The 21,192-nt window shown below is 37.2% G+C and overlaps 1 protein-coding gene across 2 annotated transcripts in view; it reads right to left on the bottom strand.

Annotated features, from left to right (window-relative positions):
• Positions 1–21,192, bottom strand: part of MBD2 (methyl-CpG binding domain protein 2) — a 63,750-nt gene that overhangs the window by 16,037 nt on the left and 26,521 nt on the right. Inside the window, exons 3-4 of one of the 2 annotated variants that reach the window (XR_013967848.1) lie at positions 17,774–17,911; positions 16,642–16,765 (exon numbers count right to left, since the gene is read on the bottom strand). Coding sequence is in view for 1 of the 2 variants with exons in the window: in XM_080821445.1 (XP_080677571.1) it covers positions 17,774–17,911 (138 nt within the window). In the remaining variant the exon portion in view is untranslated. The remainder of the gene's footprint in view (positions 1–16,641; positions 16,766–17,773; positions 17,912–21,192) is intronic. The other variant, XM_080821445.1, reaches the window with a different exon arrangement.

Below are 21,192 nucleotides of genomic sequence, written 5' to 3'. Positions count from 1 at the left end.
ATGCCCAGTCACAATCTCTTGGTGGAAAAGAGGAGGAGGAAGAGGACAACCTACCACTTACCCACCACCAAGCCCCATCCAGAGGCCCGTCCCTGTGCTCAGTGCTTTATGTACAGAAATCCAGGGAATCTTTCCTACAGCATTTTGAAGAAGACATTATTAGTCCCATGTACAGTCACTTACCAAGGGTTGCATAACTAGTCAGTGGTGCAGCTGGAATTAAAACTCAGGTCAGTGTGATTAAACGGTCTTGATCTTAACAATAACAGCTCTGCAAGAGCATTTACATATTTGGCTCTATGTTAGATCAGAAGGTAACAGGCCTCAGACACTTCCACTCATGAAATCAAAGGCTGACAAAAGTTTAAAAAAATGCCAAGAAAATTGTCGAGTTACTCTTAATCCATTTGCCTACTAAGTAAGACTGTGCAAGTCGTCTTACTTAGTGCAAGTAGGCAATTTGTGCTGATACCTGTCTCCTCCTTGGGCAGAATTAAGAGATCCAGGCTTGTAATGTTTAGGCTAAAGCTAGCATGGAGCTTTAAGATACCAAACCATAATTTGGGGTAGATTACATGATAAAACCCAAAGAACTGATGTTATATGTATTCTCTACAAATTAGCTTTCTTAGAATTAATTGCAAGTACCGACCCCATTGAACATCAAATTTTTATTTGGTGGATGGAAATTAAAGTCTGAGACCCCCTAATCCAAGAAAATGCTTTCAGATGAGTCCCACTAACAACAGAGTGGTAGCAGGCATTTCATGAAACAGGAAGGGGGAGTGATTTAGTGAGCATACAAAACTGAAGACTTTGGAATTTTTTCTATAAGAATACTACTTTAGGTTAATTATATTAGTATCTATTTCTCATGAAATATTAAAAAGCATGTTGAGCAAATATACCAGTATTATTTTCATCAACTCTTATATTTAATTTGAAAAGCACTGCTGTGCCTGTGTATTGTTCAAAAAAATTCACTGATGAAGAGAAACTGACCTTCTGTTTATACTCATAACATCAACTTGACAGTAAATTGTCAAGGGCAGGAAGGGTAGAAAGGTTAACTTCTGAGTAGCAGAGTGACTGGTAGTGGGCTTGAGTTCAAATTCTTGCTTTGTCACTTACTAGTTTTATAAAGTTAAACGACTTAACCTATCTCAATATCATTTTCCAACTCTAGGGAAAGCGAAAATAAAAACAATCTTAAAGAGTTTCAGAAACTAAATGAGGGGGTTTTACAAACACTTGAACATGCCCAGTACAGAGCAATTATCATTTTACTACATTTTTCAGCATACTGATCATATAATAGCATTCAATAAGTAAATGGACGTCTTATTAAAATTAATAAATATAAACAAATCAACAAATTATCGACTCTGAAAGATAACTATTCATACATGAAGACTGAGTACATGCATTTGAATCTGCCCTTCCCTCCCAGATTTTCAGCTGGGGTTTTCTTTCTACAAATATCTTAAAACTCCTTCTCTTCCTCCTCTCATCCAAGCCAGACTGCCTCTCACCTAGACCAAAGTTGGTCAGGAGAACTCTGGTGAGCAGGACCAGCCACATAATTTGCAGGACTCAGTGAAATGAAAATGAAAGCATGAAGTCCCTTGTTCAAAAAGTATTAAGAATTTCACAATAGCGGGGCACCTGGGTGGCTCAGTGGGTTAAAGCCTCTGCTTTCGGCTCAGGTCATGATCCCAGGGTCCTGGGATCAAGCCCCGCATCGGGCTCTCTGCTTGGCAGGGAGTCTGCTTCCTCCTCTCTCTCTGCCTGCTTCTCTGCCTACTTGTGATCTCTGTCTGTCAAATAAATAATAAATAAAATCTTTTAAAAAAAAAAAGAATTTCACAATAGCAATAGGCATGGGCTGTCCTAAGCACGGGGCCTTTGCACCTGCACACCCACGACATCCAAGGTGGGAAACACAGTGCTGGGGGAAAAGAGAAACTAGCAGGGAAAGGAGACCCCTGTGCCATGCAGCAGGATATAGGAAAATGCTGTGATATCATCTCATTCTGTGAATTTCATAAAAGAAGGAAGATGACGGAAAATAGTTCTGGCTGGGCCTATGCACAAAGGAATCTTCCTGTAATTCCCTGTTAAAATAATGCAAGGATTTTTCTTTTAATTTTATTTATTTATTTGATAGAGAAAACACAAATTGGCAGAGAGAGGCAGGCAGAGAGAGAGGGGGAAGCAGGCTCCCTGCTGATCAGAGAGCCTGATACGGGGCTCGATCCCAGAACCCTGAGACCATGACCTGAGCCAAAGGCAGAGGCTTAATCCACTGAGCCACGGAGGTGCCCCAATAATACAAGGATTTTTCATCCCTCCTGCCACTGCTCATTTGGAAGACTGTGAAAGGATCATCGCCAAGGCCCCCACAGTTGAGTAGTATGAGTGAGGAAGGAGGGAACCCAAGGAATGAGGAAACCATAATGGGGAAGAACAGTGGGAAGCCCAGAGAAGGATCAGAATTTTGTTCTATTTAAAGTCCAGTGGATAACATGGGTAGCTTTTAATTAAGATTTCCTGAAACTGTAATTTTCTTGTTATTTTTACTCCATCTATTTCCATGTTGTGATGATAGTAAAGCCCTTAGAAAAACCTCAAAGGGGCTCTGAGCTTATTTCAAGGACAGAAGGTAGGAGAGAATCAGGGAATGCAAACTACATTTCCATTATGCAGTGAAGCAGGAAGAGAAAGAAAAACAAAACAAAACAAAACAAACAAACAAACAAACAAAAAAACTTGAACCAGGAACAACGGCCTAAAGAAGTTTCCCAATCTTGGCATCATTAACATTCTGGGTTGGACAATTCTTTGTTGCGGCTGTTTAGTGGCATCCCTGGCCTATACCCACTATCTGCCATCAGCACTACCCCCATTGTGACAACCGAAAATGGCTCTAGACATTGCCAAATTTCCCTGGGTATATGGGGGAAGACGGTACAAAACAGGTCTGGTTGAGAACCCCTGGTTCAGAGAAAGACAAAGAGGACAGGTGGGAGGTTTACAATGCTAGGGGCCCAAATCTCATTGCTGAAACAGAAAGAAGAGCCCCCCACTGGTAGATGCCATGACTGCCGCCAGCTCCTTTCCCAACTTTCAAGAGTCTCGATCAGAGATCATCACTCCTGAGCCTTGTAAGAACCATCCCAAGGAGGTTGGAGCTGGGCACATCTTCTGTCACTGCCAGGCAAGGGTGTAAGACAAAGATGAAGTGGGAGAAATATTTCTTACCTTAAGAGTTGAAATTTAAGGCACTCCCAGATAGAAACATGGTTATAAACAGTAATCATTTTTAATAATTCAGACACACCTAAGAGTAAATGGTCTTTTAGAGGCCAGTCTGGGATTCTAGAACCATTTATAAAACCATCTCTACTGGAAGCTGTAGAGTTTCAAATAACTGAAACATGACATTTTATATCCCAACCCATAAGTTAGAAAGAATCTATATGTACAGATTTTAGAAAGAGTTCTTTGTTATTCCCAAAGGGTCAGAGACCACATGCATGTTCAAATCTGCCACCGACTACCAAGAAAGGCGCATCTCCATTCAGAACGATTTTAGGTATTCATGTCTAGGTAGAGCAACAAAACAGAACCAAACACCTTGAACATGTTAATTTCCATAAGATCTTAACATCCTACCTATAGGTAAGACCCGAGCAATTCTAAATTAAAAGGCCAGAGAAAAAGCATCTCACCAAACTGAGCCACAGAAAACCTTAAAACTGATTTTAGCCCTCATATACTGTTTGAAAATACATCCTCCCTTACCTTTTGAAATTATAATCTCCACGAAAAGAATAAACTGATTATATGCAGAAATGAACTGAAATTTGATAATGAAACCATTTCACCTAAAACTCCTATATATCTGAACTATTTCTCACTGTTTATTGTGAATATGTACCACAAGCTGAACGTTAGTTAGCTCCTATGCAAAGAAGCTGTAACCAGACTCTGTGCTGACCGGAAAGCCAGGAGCTCAAGCGCAAGGGCCCTGAGCCTCTTCAAATATCCCTTCTACAGTAGACCCCTCCAAGTCATTTACCCTTTCTTTACTTATCTTTTGTCTCAGAGGAATAAGTAACCTGCTGCTTTTCTCAGATTATCTCTACACTTGGCTCTTGGTCATATCTTCGGCCTCCTCCTGATCTTGCCCCAACAATTTGCCCAACTTCTCTTCCTACATTTTCCATCTTCCTTCTTCTCTCCTTGGGCTTCTTTCCCTGAAGAGACTAATGTACTCCAACACTGATAACCTAAAAAACGTCCCTATGCACACACACAACTTCTCCCTCAAACCAGCTCTATCTTCCTCTTTCTACTAGAAGAGAAACTTTCCCTCTATTTCCTGGACCTTCCATTCATTCTCTTCCTCCCAAACTCTACTCTACTCCTGTTAGTATATTAACACTGATCGCTTCTCAGCCTTTTGGCTAAGATCAAGTGTAGTATGTTAACACTGACCTGCCCAAGGTCACAGTAACCTCGTAATTACCAAATCCAGTTCCTGACTCAAGCCCTACCTCACTGTTGAAATCACCTGCTGTCAGAAGACTTAGGAAAGTCTCTTTTATGAAGGTTCTCTGTATGCTTCTGTATTTTCTATTACTGTTAAAAAAAACAAATTAAAACTAATGGTAGGAGTCAAGGAAATAAGACTATGAAAATTTTTTTCTAACAAAAACAAATGTTTACGATGCATGAATGGGATATACCTTTTAAAGAATCTGTTAATAATTTGTAAAATAGAATAACTTAAAGTCACCTTTAAAATCTCACAATTTTAAGAGTTTTACTCAGCACAGTCTTCATCTCTGTGAAGACCATGATGTTAGACATAGCATTGGCATTCACATGTTTTAGAGATGAACCCACGGCTATGTAGAAGGAGTACAGGGTAACAGAAAGACACTGGTTTGGGAGCTGAATGTTTTGATCCTGGACTAAACTACTAAATAGATGTGCTGCCTTACTTACCTAAGTCACTTAATCTCTTTGGTTGTGTTTTCACTAGTAAAATAGAAATACTAATCACTGTCTTATCCATCTCAAGTCATCAAAACACTGATTTAAAAAAATGAGGAAATTCTTTGAAAATATACAATTTTTAATGAATTTCTCATTTTCTAATGTTAGAATTTCATAAATTCAATGAATATTTGATTCACTTTTCTAAGGCTTTTTCTAATCTCATCAAAGAACAAAGGGCCTTGTCATGTATTTGTAGACTAAAGCAAAACCCAGAAAATGTGCACTTTATATTCACTGACTCATGAAAAGCTAAATATGCAAGACCCTGGGTTAGGGCTACACAGAGGAATGATGTTTCCGCCCAGAAGGAATTCACTGTCTAGTTTATAAAGTGCTCTATTTCAAATCAACCCCGTATGACATCTGAGTTGTCTAGTTCTGGTCAGCAGAAACAGCTTAACTTAAATACCACAGTCTGTAAACATCAAAGTCAAATCCTAGCTGCCTCCTCATTTTGTGAGAGTGGCCCAGGAAGAAAGGGCAAGATCATGACAAGAAAATTACTATGTAAATCAAGGAAAAGCTTCACTCATGTGGCTGTGCAAACTACAGTGAGATCTCTTGTTAAGGCAAAAGATAACATTTTGGGCTAAAGAGGCTGGAAGAATGACGCAAACAGCAAGACTCAGAGTTGAGGGGGATGGATGGGCAGTACCATCCACTTGTCTGAGGAGTGTCACGAGCGCTATCGAACGAGCCTACACAGAGCGGGCATGTCATACTTGTCGAAATGTTAGGAACAATCTGAAACCACTAAATTTGAAAATTATGAAATCTACAAATACTAGAAAAACATATTCTCAAATTTGATACAAGAATAAATAGAGGGGGGCCTGGGTGGCTCGGTCAGTTAAGCGTCTGCCTTCGCTCAGGTCATGATCCCAGGGTCCCAGGATCAAATTCCACACTGGGCTTTCTGCTCAGCATGGAATCTCCTTCTCCCTCTCCCTCTGCCTGCTGCTCTGCTGCTTGTGCTCTCTCTCTCTCTCTCTTTCCCCATCACATACCTACCTACCTACCTACATACATACATACATTTTTTAAAAGAAGAAAAAATAGAAAATATGAATATTCATCTACATACCTATCAAATAAACTGAACCTAATTTCAAGCTTTCTCATTTAAAAAAAGTTGGGGGGGGGGGCAGAGGAAGGAGATGCCTCACAATGAATGCTCCAAACACATAAAGAAAAGTACCAATTTTATACAAACTCTTCAGGGAACATAAAAGAAGGATCACCTCCCAGCTTATTATACAAAGCCAGCAAAACCTCCATACTAAAGATTGAGAAGAAAATTACTAGAAAAGAAAAATGCAAATCAATCTCTTAGTGAATATAAATGCAAAAAATCCTAAACCACATAACAGCAAATCTAAACAACAGCAATGATGATGATACATCATGACCACGTTTGGCTTAATCTAGGAATTCAGGGCTTATGTAACATTCAAAAAAAAAAATCAAGCAGTACAATCCACCACATAAACTAATCACTGTAATTCAATATATTAACAGAATAAAGAATAAAAACCATTTCACCATTTAACTAGGTAGAGAAAAAGAATTTGATAAAATTCAATACCCATTCACAAAAAATATTCTTAGCAGATGAGGAATAGAAGTGAATTTCATTTCCTTAATCTTAAAAAAGATATTTACAAAAAAAACCCTACATCAAGTATCATATTTAATGGAGAAACACTAAAATCACTCCCTGGTAACATGAATGAGAGAGCGATGTCTGCTATCTCTCCTATTCAAGACTGTATTACAAGTTCTAGCTAGTGAAGTAAGACTAGAAAAAAAAAGGTTTAAGGGTCAGCAGGGAAGAAATAAAATTCTCAATTGCAAATGACAGGTTTGTTTGTTCATGTATAAAGTTGAAGAGGCTCACTGACTACTTTAATAAGTGAATTTAGAAAGATAAATGAGTACAATCTATAAAATCAAATTTTTCTATATATTTTCTATATATTAGCAACAGACAACTAGAAAACAAAAATAACTTAATGTAATTACTTAGAGTAGCATCAAAATACATCAAATATCTAGAAATCAATTAAAGATATATAAGATCATTAGACTAAAAACTAAAATTTTAATATAATGTTATGTTTTAATGGAGGTATATATAAGATTTGTGAATTGTAAGACTCAACATTGTAAAAATGATAATTCTCCCCCAAATTGTCCTGTAGATTACAATCCTAGCAGCTCTAGAGAATAGTGGACAAGGTGAGTCTAAAATTTATATGGAACTGCAAAAAAGTCAAAACTAACCAAGATAATCTTGAACAAAGAATAACAAAGCTGGAAATGTATACTACCAGATATCAAGACTTTTTATAAAACTACAGTAATGAAGACAGTGAGTTATGAGGAAAGAAGAGACAAACAGACTCATGAAATAGGCCTGAGTGTAGAAACTGATTCACATGTACAGATATACCAAAAATAGAACTGAAAGCCCAAAAACTGACCTTCATAAAACTTCCGCCCTTTCCCATTTCATTTATGACAGATGTGACAACGCAGAGCAATGAAAAAGAATGCTCTCTTTGGTAAATGATGCTGGGTCAAACCTGACTATGTCCAAGAGGAATAAAGTTATTTCTAATGGACAGGTTCTCAAAAACTTTACTTCCTGCTATATTTTACGAGAAAGGTCCTGGAGGATTAGCTACAATTAAGGGTGTATACCAAGACAGAAGAAGACAGAAATCCAGGCAAGTCCAGGGCAGAACTGTACCACAGGAAATCCCTAGAGCCACAGCTACCCAGCAGGACTAGCGGACGAATCCAGCCTAAGGGGAATCGAGGTGACTCCAGGAAAAACACAAGATGGAACACCACGGATTTCAGCATGAGAAAAATATTACTGATAGGCCTGTGGCAGAAATAATAAGGCCTTAGGGAAGATTAACTATAGAGAAAACTAGCATACAATTCTTAAGATTAACAACAACAACAAATTATGAAAGCTATTCTGATGATGATGATTGGGCATTATTTGACCTACCCATGAATATTTTCAGTCATAATAATGTAGACCCTATTAAACCAAAAACATGATACAACTATGTTGGGAACATGAGAGCAGAGAACTATGTACTCATTTACCATTGTGAGAAATCAAGAAATAATGTCAAAAATTAACAACAACAACAACAAAAAAAATTAACAACAACAAAAAAATAGCAGACTAAGTATATTATTCAGAAACACATAGGCAATTATAAAGGAAAACAGCCAGAATTAAGAATAAATCCTTCTGGAAATGAGACTAAAAGACATAAAAAGTAGGAAACTACTCTTTTGAAACAAATTTTTTAGTATTTTTTTCATCTATATTCCTATGTTACCTAGATAAATATTAAAACTTTGAAAAATGTCATGGATCTCCCTACATGATAGCTGAAATATTTTTTAGATGGACTACAAAAATACATGATGATTAAAGGTTACTATGAATGAATAACCCATGGATTCATTAATTTTTTAAAAATTTAGGGGCGCCTGGGTGGCTCAGTGGGTTAAAGCCTCTGCCTTCGGCTCGGGTCATGATCCCAGGGTCCTGGGATCGAGCCCCGCATCGGGCTCTCTGCTCGGCAGGAAGCCTGCTTCCTCCTCTCTCTCTCTCTCTGCCTGCCTCTCTGCCTACTTGTGATCTCTTGTCTGTCAAGTGAATAAATAAAATCTTAAAAAAAAAAAAAATTTACATCTAACGTCTCACCATAACTACTACCTCCATAAAAACTGACAAGTCTTCAAACCACTTTTCTCTCCTGGGCTCTAATCCATAATCTTTTACTACCTGGAGATCCCATGATTGCTTTAAGGGTACAAATTTTCTAGTACTCATATTCATATCTTATTATTTTTAAAAAACTGAGCTACCCCTCAATATTTCCATATTCCTATCAATGGTATCATTCTCCCCATTACCTAAATTCTGAGACTCTTCACGGGCCCGGCTGATAAGTCAACAAATTTTGTCAATTACTTTATGACTAGCATGAAACAGACCTTATCATTTATGCCTCAATTTCCTGTAGTTTCTTCAGTGTTCTCCTAGCCCTAAGTCATTTCTCATACTACATACAATAACCAGATTAAGACTTCTGTCTAGAATGTTCTCCCAATACTTCTCCACTGTTGAAGACCACATATTCTCTCCTTTGCTCTTTTTTTCATTGCACATTATCATACCATGATAAATATATACGTATTTGTTTCTCTCCCTATCACAGTTGGAGATAAGATCTGTGAGATCAGGAGCTATTCTGTTCACTGCAGTATCCCCACTACTTAGCTAAGTGCTGGCACAGGTTAAAGACTCAGTTAAAGTATTTTTAATTTAAAAAGTTCATTAATTCGTAACTCAACAAACGCATATTAAACACTAACATAATGGAGATACTGTGGATAGAGCAATGAATAATTAATAGAGTTAGAGCAGAAGAGGAGAAGGGAGAGATGCTAAGGCGGAACTCTAACTCCAGACTTGATAAGAGGTTCTCTGAACAGGTAAAGGGATATCTAAGTTCAGTCTTGAGTGAGGAGTAGAAAATGGGTAATTAAATGTAGGAAAGAAAACAGCGTGAGATATGACCAGAGAATGCAAGGGCAGCATGTGGGCATGGGGTGGGGGGATGAATAGCGCATTCAAAACTCTGCGAAAAGTTTCATGTGATTCACGTGTAGAACAAGAAAAGAAAGAGAGGGCAAGGAGATAAGCAAAAGCCAAATTGAAGTACTTTGTGAGTCATGTCAGGTGTTTTGACTTTATACATCATATTTAGTGGCTTTTTCCTTAAAATTTAACAGGAATCATTGAAACGTCTTCAGAAGAATAGCGCTATCAGATCTTCATGTCAGATGGAGCTTCTGAATGCAGAGTATGAAGAATGAACCGAAGAGAATAAGACAAGAAGCAGAGAGAGGAGATGAAATGCCATTTACCTGGCACAGAGATGGAGCAAGTGAGTATTTACAGAGACAAAGTCAATGGGACTTGCTGGCTAATTAGATGTTTGCGGTAAACAATGGGAAAAGTTGAGGATGATGCTCAGGGTTCCAGTTTAGGCAGCCAGGTAGACAGTGGTACTTTCACTGAGATACAGCACACAGAAGAAAGGGCCGGTTTGATAGGACGATTGAGATTACAAGATGAATTAGAAGCGCTGGTGAGACTTCCAAGCAAACAATGTTAATAGTGGTTTGATACAAACAACTGAAGCTCAGAGTAAAGACATAAATTTGGAAATCATTAACATATAGATGATAACTGAAGCCATGAGAATGAATGAAATCATCCATGCAGGCCTTATATCGAGAGAATGCACAGTATTCCCTGGGAAACCCCATGATTTTAAAAGATGGATAGAGAAAAAGGAACCAAAGAAGGGGAGTGAGAAAAAACAAGGAAGGAGGAAAACCAAGAGTACAGAGTCACAGAATAAAAAAGTATTTCAGGAGCCAGGGGTACTCATAGTGCTTAATGCTAAAGCAGGTCAAGTAGTGCAATTTAAGGACTGAAATTTATTTAGGAAAAAAAAACAAATTTTTTTTTAATTTAAAAAAAGGACTGAAATTTGTCCATCCAATTTAATAAGAATCATCAGCAATCTATATGAGAGCCATTCAAATGGCTGAGCAGGAACAAAAGTGGTATTTCTGAGATATAAATACTAAGAGATAAGGTAGGTATTAAATACACACAATTCCAAGAAACTTGACTATCAAAGGAAAAGAAAGAAAACAAATCTTAAAAGGGACACAGAGTAAAATGAATAATTTTTTTAAGATAGGGAAGATTTGTGTATATTTAAAAGCTTTGGGGAAGAAGCTATTTAGAGAAAGCTATTTAGAGAAAGAAGTTGATGGTGAATTGTAGTTGACATAATCTATTGAGTGAGATCTCTGACAAGGTAGGAGGGAATGCATTTGGGGAGCACAGATGTTGGAATTAGCCTTAGGCCACAAGGAGATACATTTACATTCAGTTCAGAGGGGTAATAAAAAAGCCACTCCCTTATTTAAAATCCTCTAAACACTGCTCATTTGCAAAGTTAAACACAAATGCTTTAGTTTGTTCAACTACATGAGTATTCAAATAAATGCAAATTTACAAGGAAATACCGTTTTTTTATATATTGAGTTACCAATAAGAAAAAGTACCGATAATGCTCTACGGCAATGAAGGTAAGCTAAAACTGGTATGCACATAACTTATCCACAGACTTTTAAATTGGTGCAACCCTGGGGCACCTGGGTGGCTCAGTCATAAAGCATTTGCCTTTGGTTCAGGTCAGGATCCCTGCAGATGGAGCCCCATATTGGGCTCCCTGCTCAGCGGGGCGCCTGCTTCTCCCTCTCCAGTTCCCCTGCATTTGTGTTCCCTCTCTCGCTATCTCTCTGTCATAAGTAAATAAAATCTTTAAATAAATAAACAAATAAATAAATTGGTGTAACCCTTTGGCAATTTATTTGCCAGTATCTATCAAAAATCATATATATTCACACTAATTGTTTTCTGGGAATCTAGTCTGATGAAACAATGTAAAATATAGGAAGGAACGTACATATATAAAACTCCCTGGAGAACTACTTATGATAGTGAAAAATTGGAAATAACACTATCAAAATGGTCAAGTAAATCATGCTAGCATAATACACAGTTGTTGGAGCAATATAAATTAATCATAAAATCATAGCACATTAATTATATAAAACATGGATAACGTGTATAATGTATGTATACATATTAAAGTATGTCTATATATGTATATATACTGTGACTCTCAAAAGATGATCAAAGATACTATCAAAAGATGCATTAAAATATTGAAAGAATAGGGGCACCTACGTGGCTCAGTCAGTTGGGTGTCTGCCTTCAGCTTGGGTCATTGGATTGAGCCCCGCATCAGGCTCCCTGCTCAGTGGGGAATCTGCTTCTTCCCTTCCTTCTCCTCACTCGTGCTCACTCTCTTTCTCTCTAATAAATAATATCTTCTTAAAAAAGTATCGGGGGCACCTGGGTGACTCAGTGGGTTAAGCCTCTGCCTTCGGCTCAGTTCATGGTCTCAAGGTCCTGGGATGGAGCCCCGCATCCGGCTCTCTGCTCAGCAGGGAGCCTGTTTCTCCGCTTTCTCTGCCTGACTCTCTGCCTACTTGTGCTCTCTGTCTGTTAAATAAATAAAATCTTTTAAAAAAAAATTTAAAAAATAAAAAATATTGAAAGAATATAAAAAATGCTAAAATACTATTGTAATTATATTATAAAAAAAGAATTATGAGAAATTTTGTCTATCCCAAATTTTTTCTCTTATAAATATAGCAAATGATAACATGTTTAAAATTGTAAAGACTGACATTTAAGGAAGCCCATTACAACATTCTCAACTCCCACTACTTCCCATGGAAACTCTGATACCCAAACAATTTATCTTCTCATTCCTTGCCCATTCCCATTTTAAGAGCTTTGCTAACACTACTCTCCTTAATTGGAATGTCTTCACCCTCCCATCTGCTTTTCTAAATCCACTCAGTCTGCAAAGACCAGCATGTGTCCTGCATCTTTTCCAAAGACTTCACCAACCCTCCTAGCCACAGTAAAATCATCCTTCTGGAACACCTATAGCACGTGTCTATACTATTTATTTGAACCTTTGTACAGGGGATCTTTCCTACATCACCCAGAATAATGCTTTTAAGTAGTACCAGACAACATGTCGTCTAGTTCCTCTGCCCAGGCAGCCAATGTTTCTATCTAGAGAAAAGGAATATAATATCCTCTATGGAACTCCATGCTTTAGCTTGTCTATTTCTCAATCATAAAACCACTAATATAGGACTATACTAGAAGTAACCTTCTGAGGTTAGGAAGAAGTAGAATGAAGAGTAATTTTATGGGTTATAATAACTAAATACTGAAATATTTTACAAGCTTTTCATACACAATGTCTTTAGAGTGCACATATTTTTAAAATTTAATTTCATCTTAAAAGTTTCTTCTAACATATTTTAAAATATTCACTCTTGGTTACTATCAAAAAGACAAGAGGGCACCTGGGTGGCTCAGTGGTTTAAAGCCTCTGCCTTTGGCTCAGTTCATGATTCCAGAGTCCTGGGATCGAGCCCCGCATCAGGCTCTCTGCTCAGCAGGGAGCCTGCTTCCCCGTCTCTCTCTGTCTGCCTCTCTGCCTACTTGTGATTTCTCTGTCAAATAAATAAATTAAAAATTCTTAAAAAACAAACAAACAAACAAACACAAAAACAAGGGCTATTCAGTGCTAGCAAGGATGTGGAGAAAAGGGAACCCTCGTGCACTGTTGGTAGGAATGTAAATTGGTACAGCTGTTATGGAAAACAATGCGGGGGTTCCTCAAGAAATTAAAAATAGAACTCTCATTTGATCCAGCAATCCCATTTCTGAGTACATATCCAAAGGAATTGAAGTCACTGCCTTTAAGAAGTATCTACAACCTCATGTCACAGTAATATTATTCACAATAGCCAGGACATGGAAACAACCTAAGTGTCCATCAACAGATGAATACTTAAAGAAATATTATCACCCATCAAAAGGAAGGAAATCCTGCCATTTATAACAACATGGATGAACCCTGAGGGCATTATGCTAAGTGAAATAAGTCCGAGAGAGAATGACAAATACTATATGATCTTACTTACATGTGGAATCTAAAAAAGCTGAACTCATAGAAACAAAGAGAAGACTCATGGTGGCCAGGGGTGGGGGTGGATGGAGAGGAAATGGTCAAAGGGCATAAACTTCCAGTTATAAGATGAGTAAGTTCTGGGTTCCTCATGTACAGCATGGTGAACATAGATAACAATACTGTATTGTATACTTGAAAGTTGCTAAGAGAGATCTGAGCTATTCTCACCAAGACCACCACCACCACAACAAAAGAATGGCAACTGTGTGAAATGATGGCTGCGTTACCTAACCTTATTGTGGTTATCATTTTGCAGTGTATATGTGTATCAAACCACCATCACATTGTAGACCTCCAATTTACACAACATTATATGTCAGTTATATCTCAATAAAGCTGGGGGGAAAAAATCATTTAAAAAAAAAAAGTCTGACTTCTTGAAGAGAGTAAAGTTTCTTATCTTTTAAGAGAAGAATTAGCAAAGTCAAGGAAAAAATCCAGGATCAAATATAATATTTAAATTCACTTCTTTGCTGATTTTTAAATATTTATATTTTGGTTAAAAAAAGTGAATATTCTGTAAGATATGTAATTAATATTCAAAGACTATCAAAAACATCCATAGCCTCTGAGCACCCTATAATAATTAAAAAGAAGCAGAAATGGTTCAACAATGAAGTTTCTTTGAGTTGAGGATAAAAGAAAAAGCAGGAGACCAGAAAGTGTCAAAGATGACAGCATCAAAGAGATAAGAAACAGAAATGTGATTTCTTCATATATTGAAGGAAGAAAGCTGGGAAACATACCCTTAACAGCAAAATCATAATTCAATTAGGTTAAAAAGATTTCTGGACATGCTTTACATATTTGACCAGAAAAGGACATTTCAGTGATCTTACTGTTTGTGATAATAGTCTTATAGTTGGTAGAGTACCCTTCACCCCACTCCAGATATCTTTTTAATTTAATGAAAGGACAAGCACTTATCAAATATGCTGATAGTATATATATAAATATATTCACCCTATCATAACCAGGTTTTACAGATTCCATCTCTACCATGTAGTTTTAATTATAGGCAGAAATCCCTGCTGAATTCTGTTTAATGCATTTTTGTTCACATGCCCTAATTTGTAATTTTAAAGCTAAGGCAGTTTCAAGGAATCAATACACTAGAAATTTATAATTCATATATTTTACTGAATTCAAATCAGACTGTCATATGGTGATGCAGGCATAGGATGTTATATAAGACAGAATTATTAATTTATATGATTGCCTCACATCTAATCACTTCAACCTATTCAAAGTGGAACCTAGTTAAGATCCAAAAATCTAATCCTAGTTCTAGGTCTCAAAATTCAACCCTCTAAAAAGAATTACAATACCAATGGCTTGAATACCTTATTAAAAGACTGTGACATAGTTAAGGAATAAAAACATTTATATCCACAGGAACCTCAAAAATAGAAACCTCTTTGTCTAGTTTTTTTTACTGGATGATCAAAATAACTTCTCCAAATGGACTATCTGGCAATTTATACTGCCAATCTGGTTCAGCGAGGCTGTGGAAAAGCACAGTTGGAAGAATTATTTTTGCCTATTTTTTTTGTCAACTATCTCCTCAACAATGAGAGCTGATTAGCATGTATCTGACATATATATGTCAAAATATAATTTAAATCAACATCTTTCCTTTACTTAAAAACCAGGATCTATACTGCAATAGTCAGAATGACATTATGATTTTCAAAACATTAATATAAAAGTTGTCTCTGCTATTTTCCTAGAGTTGCCCAATGCCCAGTCCTTTATTCAGAAATCCTATTAGTGCAACAATAGTCAAATATTGCCTCAACTCTAATGCTGAAGATAAAGACAGGGGAAAGTCAACTAATGTCTTGGTATAATCAAAAACAGCAAAAACTGTCAGGTGACATGAGGATAAAGGGAAAAACAGTTCAAACTTTTGGAGAAGTAACCTCCTAAATAATTTTAACACTTCCTGTCTGTGCAAGCTAAAAGGAAGATAAAACCCTCAAAAGATCTGAGTTAAAATGACATAAGATGGGGGGGATGGGATTTAGCTTTTTTGATATATTCTTTTCATTTGAAAACAATGTCATAAACTTTAATAAAAGAAGGAAAATGTAAAACTACCCACTGTATCAGTGAATAAGGAGCAACTGATCTGACTACTTCAGCTTTAAAAATCTCCATTACCAGTGTCTCTACAGCCAGGTAAACACCCGGTGAATATAATTACTACAGTTGTTCAAATCTGTGACTGAACTTAGGTATAGAGAACAATTAAATTATTGTTTAAGTCACTATAATTTGCTACTCAATTTGTCTGTAAAATATTTGGGTTTATAGACTATACTGAGAATTATTTGACAAGGAAAAGATGAGACTAAAATCCATCTACTACCTATTCTCAGTAAGACAACTCAAATTTCCAATATGGAACTATTATTACTAGTTATTCCACTGTCTTTATCTTTTGGGCTTTTTGAAGCAAACTGTCTTACCCAATTACATACTTTGAAAAATTTCAATTGATAAAAATCTTTACAAGGAAATGATTTTAAAATCACCAAAAAGCCAAAGGACAAGATGTTCAAGACTTTAGACAGTCTCTAAGAAAGAATACAATCAGGGAATGGCTTTATCAAGGTGGGCAAAGTTCAGAATGGCAGAATTCCTTCCCTGTTGTCATGAATATACTAAAACTACCGGTGGTTTGGTGACTATCACTGGGTGCAATAGTAAAACAGAAGGGAAAAGCCTGGTACAGAATGCCGAATGGCCCAAAGAAAACCTAAGTGGTGACAAGAGCCTAAAGGCACATGCAGGTACGCATCTTTTATATTGGATGTGATACACTTACATGGCCCCTGTTGAATCTCTTGGGGACCAACAGTAAAGCAAGTTTAGAACTTCAAATCTTGAGACATCTATAGCAAGATGCTGATCCAATGTGGCTCCAAATATCTTCTGTTTTCCTGGCTCACCTGAAGAGGAAAAAACACTACAGAGGATGTGGGAACTGAATTTCTTTATGTAGTTTCTTCTAGAGCAACTGTCTGAAAGTTTTGGCCCAATCCTTTATGAAGTCTGGAGGTGAGACACTTGAGGGACTAGCGAAAAACAAAATTCAAATGAAAAGGTGGAGTGAGGCATCTAAACGGGGAATATGAGAGCAAAAGATAATCGTTGTAGGTAAATCAGCATTTCTAATCTGTAAGTGGGAGGAGGCAGAGAAAGGAGAGAAAAAATACGCACAGGTGTTTCTCCCTCCACTCCCTCACCCCAATTGCTACTAAAAATTCCCTAAGTACCTAAGCTTTTTGACCATAATTAGGGAGTGAATAAGCAAGGTTATTTGGAAAGCTAAGTATTTTTGTCAAGTCTTCCTCCCCTGTCTGTGTGACATTATTAAGCAGCAGGGAGGCCTCTCAGATAATACTTTTTTTCTAAGAACAGATTCTGGTGCAATACAGCTTGAAGCAATAAAGAGAGAGAAATATAAACTCAATTTCTGCAAAAATGGAAGTCACAGGACAATATACCATATTGACAAAGCTTATTTAATTCTGTTTTTCAAAAGGGGAGGGACAGCTTTTATATAATAAGAAATCAGAACAAAAAGTAGTCTCTATAAATAGAAAATATTTTTAGCTAAGCAACACAAACTGCATGGTTCATCCCCTCGGGAAATATTATCCCCTGGAAAGATAATCTTTAGGAAAAAACTAAGATTAGCAGAAGCAAATCTGATGTACATTTCCACACAAAAGCATAAAAATGTAGTCCATATTAATTTAGATTCATTTTTAATTAACTTTTTTCCTAAAACATTTTACCTAAATATTATTCTCCAGCATTCATGCAATAGCCTAGGACATAAAACAGTTTTCTTTCCAAATATTTTCCATTTTAACCAGTTTACTTGAACTATGTCTGGTAAAAATACCAGAATTTTCTGACAAATAAGATTGGAGAGTCAATTAGATCCTTACCTGCCGTGGCTGCTCATTCATTCGTTGTGGGTCTGATTTCACTTTATTACTAGGATGATTTGTGACTTTGGTTACTGGTTGTTTGAAAATTGATGCAGTTTGTCTAATTGGCAATGTTGTATTCAAGTCTGGTTTACCCTGTGGATATAAGCATGTTTTCATTAGTAAATATTACATATAAATATAATTTGATGAATTAATTTGTTATCCATTACTTTCAAGTTTTTACTTAAATTTCAGTTAGTTAATATATGGTGTAATATTGGTTTCAGATGTACAAATAATGATTCAACACTTCCATACATCACCCAGTGCTCATCACAAGTGCCCTCCTTGATCCCCATAACCTATTGCCCTCATCCCCCCACCGACTTCCTCTCCAGTAACCAACAGTTTTCTATAATTAAGAGTCTGTTTCTTGGTTTGTCTCTTTTTTTTTCTTTTTTTTAAGTTTTTTTTTACTTACTTAAGTAATCTCTACACCCAGTATGGGGCTCAAACTCATGACTCTAAGATCAGGAGTCACATGCTCCTCTGACTGAGCCAGCCAAGCACCCCTGTTTTGTTTCTTAAGTTCCACACGAGTGAAATCATATGGATGGAGCTGGAGATTATGCTAAGCAAAGTCAGTCAATCAGAGAAAGACAAATACCATTATCCATTACTTTAAATCAGATTATTCCAAACTTCTCAATCTCAGCATTATAAATACTCAAGCTCACTTCTTTAGCACTTCATTATCCAAGATATACATGAAGTTTTCTCTTTAAAAGCTTTCTGTGTACTTTAAAATATAAGAAAATTATGAAATTCATAATTAATTTGATTAGCATGATACTGGGATTTTTAATGGACAAATGCATTTACGGGTAACACAAAAAGGAGAGTTTTCAGAACAATAATTAGTACAGCAATCATCTCAACACTTGAGAATGGAGGAAAATAATGGCATACTTGGCCACTGAAATGTGAACTGGTCAGCTATCAGGCCAGGCTTACATAAAACCACATAAGTTAAATTTCACTCCCATATAAAAAGATAATTAGAAATGGAAGTTCTAATTCTAGCAAACAGAACTCAATTTGGCAACAAACTTAACAAATTGTAATCAACTAGTAAATAAAATCTAAGATGTGTTCTAGTGAAGTCAAAATGTGGCAGAGCTGCTATTAAGTTCATTTGCAATGAATGCTCTAACAACCACGGGAGGTAGACAGATGGGCAGGGGGGCAAGGAAGGAGACAAAAAGCAAAATGTGATTTAATCATTGTATATTCTGATTCTGGATATATATATATACACACACACGTGTGTGTATTCTGGCTATATATACACACACACATACATATATGGTCATCCGTATCTGAAAAAAATATACCTCTGGTATTTTTGACATAGAAATATACTTGATAAATCTATAGGATAGTCAATGAATTTTTGTCTTTACAACTATCCTCAGATAAAAATTGTGCTATCAGGGCACCTGGGTGTCTCAGTGGGTTAAGCCGCTGCCTTCGGCTCAGGTCATGATCTCAGGGTCCTGGGATCGAGTCCCGCATCGGGCTCTCTGCTCAGCAGGGAGCCTGCTTCCCTCTCTCTCTCTCTCTGCCTGCCTCTCTGCCTACTTGTAATCTCTCTGTATCAAATAAACAAAATCATTAAAAAAAAAAATTGTGCTATCAACTTCCAGGCTGCACAATGGTTCTTAAACTTCAACACACATCAGAACCACCCAGAGGGTCTCTTAAAACAGAATCCTGGGCCTCATTCCTACTAGAGATTGATTCAGTAGAGATCGGAGGTGGGGCCTGGGAACTCGCATTTCTATTAAGGTCTCAGATGATGCTGCTGCTGCTGATCCAGGGACCACTTGGAGAAATGCTACTCTGAAACAAAGATTGCAAATTGGTGGCAGGAGACCAAGTTTAACCTATAGATGTATTTTGCTCAGTTTTTAGTGTTTAATAAAATGAACGAACATCTACAAATCTGGAGATTTCACATAAAATCTAGATTCTAGCTTCTCTTAAAAACTCAAAGATCTAGAAATACTGGACTTGATTAGGCCACAGCAGGCCATAACTAATTAATAATGGCTGCTCACAAGAGGTGTCAAGGGTTCTCTTCTAGCAAAATTTCTCAACAACTCGTGTTTGCATTACCTGTCTGAACCCTAGGTGCTGAGTTTGTGACCTCTGCTTTAAGAATGTTACCAATGTCTTGGGGGTGCCTGGATGGCTCACTTGGTTAAGCAACTTCCTTCGGCTCAGGTCATGATCTGGAGTCCTGGGATCGAGTCCCACATCGGGCTCCCTGCTCAGCAGGGAGTTTGCTTCTCCCGCTGACCTCTCTCCTCTCATGCTTTCTCTCTCTCTCAAATAAATAAAATCTTAAAAAAAAAAAAAAAAGAATATTGCTTGGGATTAACCTCATTTTGGGGAAATTAATCTGAAGAACCCAAAGACCTATCTAGAATATTCTAAAAAAAAAAAAAAAAGTTACCAATGTTTAGAAAGGTAAGCATCAGAATATATTAAACTGACAATTAGCACAATTATGGTATTACTTGGACCCACTACTAAATATGTCTCCATTACCATCCTCTCCCCAACCCCCTTGCCCCCACCCCCTCTTCTCTGTATGTACTGGGCATGCTTGTCCTTCCTCTGTCTCAGTCCTTTTCCAATGAATATGCTTACCTTTATGAGGCATATTCATCCCTTTTTTTTTTAAACTACTTTTTTTAGTAATCTCTACACCCAACATGGGGCTCAAACCCACAACCCCAAGATGAAGAATCACCTGCTCTTCCGACTGAGTTGGCCAGGGGCCCCAAGATATATTCATCTTAAATAAGACTAACAATGTCTCTTAGGCATTTAGCTTCCTATTTTTATAGATTTTCAAAAAATTACTTAGAAGTAAGCCAATTTGACTGACAAGCTGCAAAATAATCACTTAGAATGCCATCTTTAAAAGTGTGAAGCCCAGGAATGTGTATTTTTTAAAGCTCTTCTGGATGGGGCACCTACCTGGCTCAGTCCGCTAAGCATTCAACTCTTGATTTTGGCTCAGGTCATGATCTCAGGGTCCTGGAATTGAGCCTCCCATGGGGCTCTGTGCTCAGCAGGGAGTCTGCTGCTCTGCTTCTATCTCCCTTGGCCCCCCTCCCCATTCACCTGCACACGCACACACAGCCACACACTCTCTCGTTCTCTCTCAAATGAGTAAACGAATATTAAAAAAAAAAGAAAACTCTCCCGGTAATTCTGTGATGCACAGGTTTGGATACCCCTCGCTTATGACATGTAGAGCATTCTGAGGCCCTAGGTGAAGCTACCCAAACTCTAAAATAGTTAATATTCAATCTTAAACTTATAGAGAACTTTTCCTGTCACTAGTTAAAATTAGTATATAT

The sequence above is a fragment of the Martes martes genome (assembly GCF_963455335.1).
Source record: "Martes martes genome assembly, chromosome: 13".
NCBI classification, from domain to species: Eukaryota; Metazoa; Chordata; class Mammalia; order Carnivora; family Mustelidae; genus Martes; species Martes martes.
Note: the sequence above shows the minus strand (reverse complement) of the source record. Positions and strands in the feature narration are given on the sequence as shown.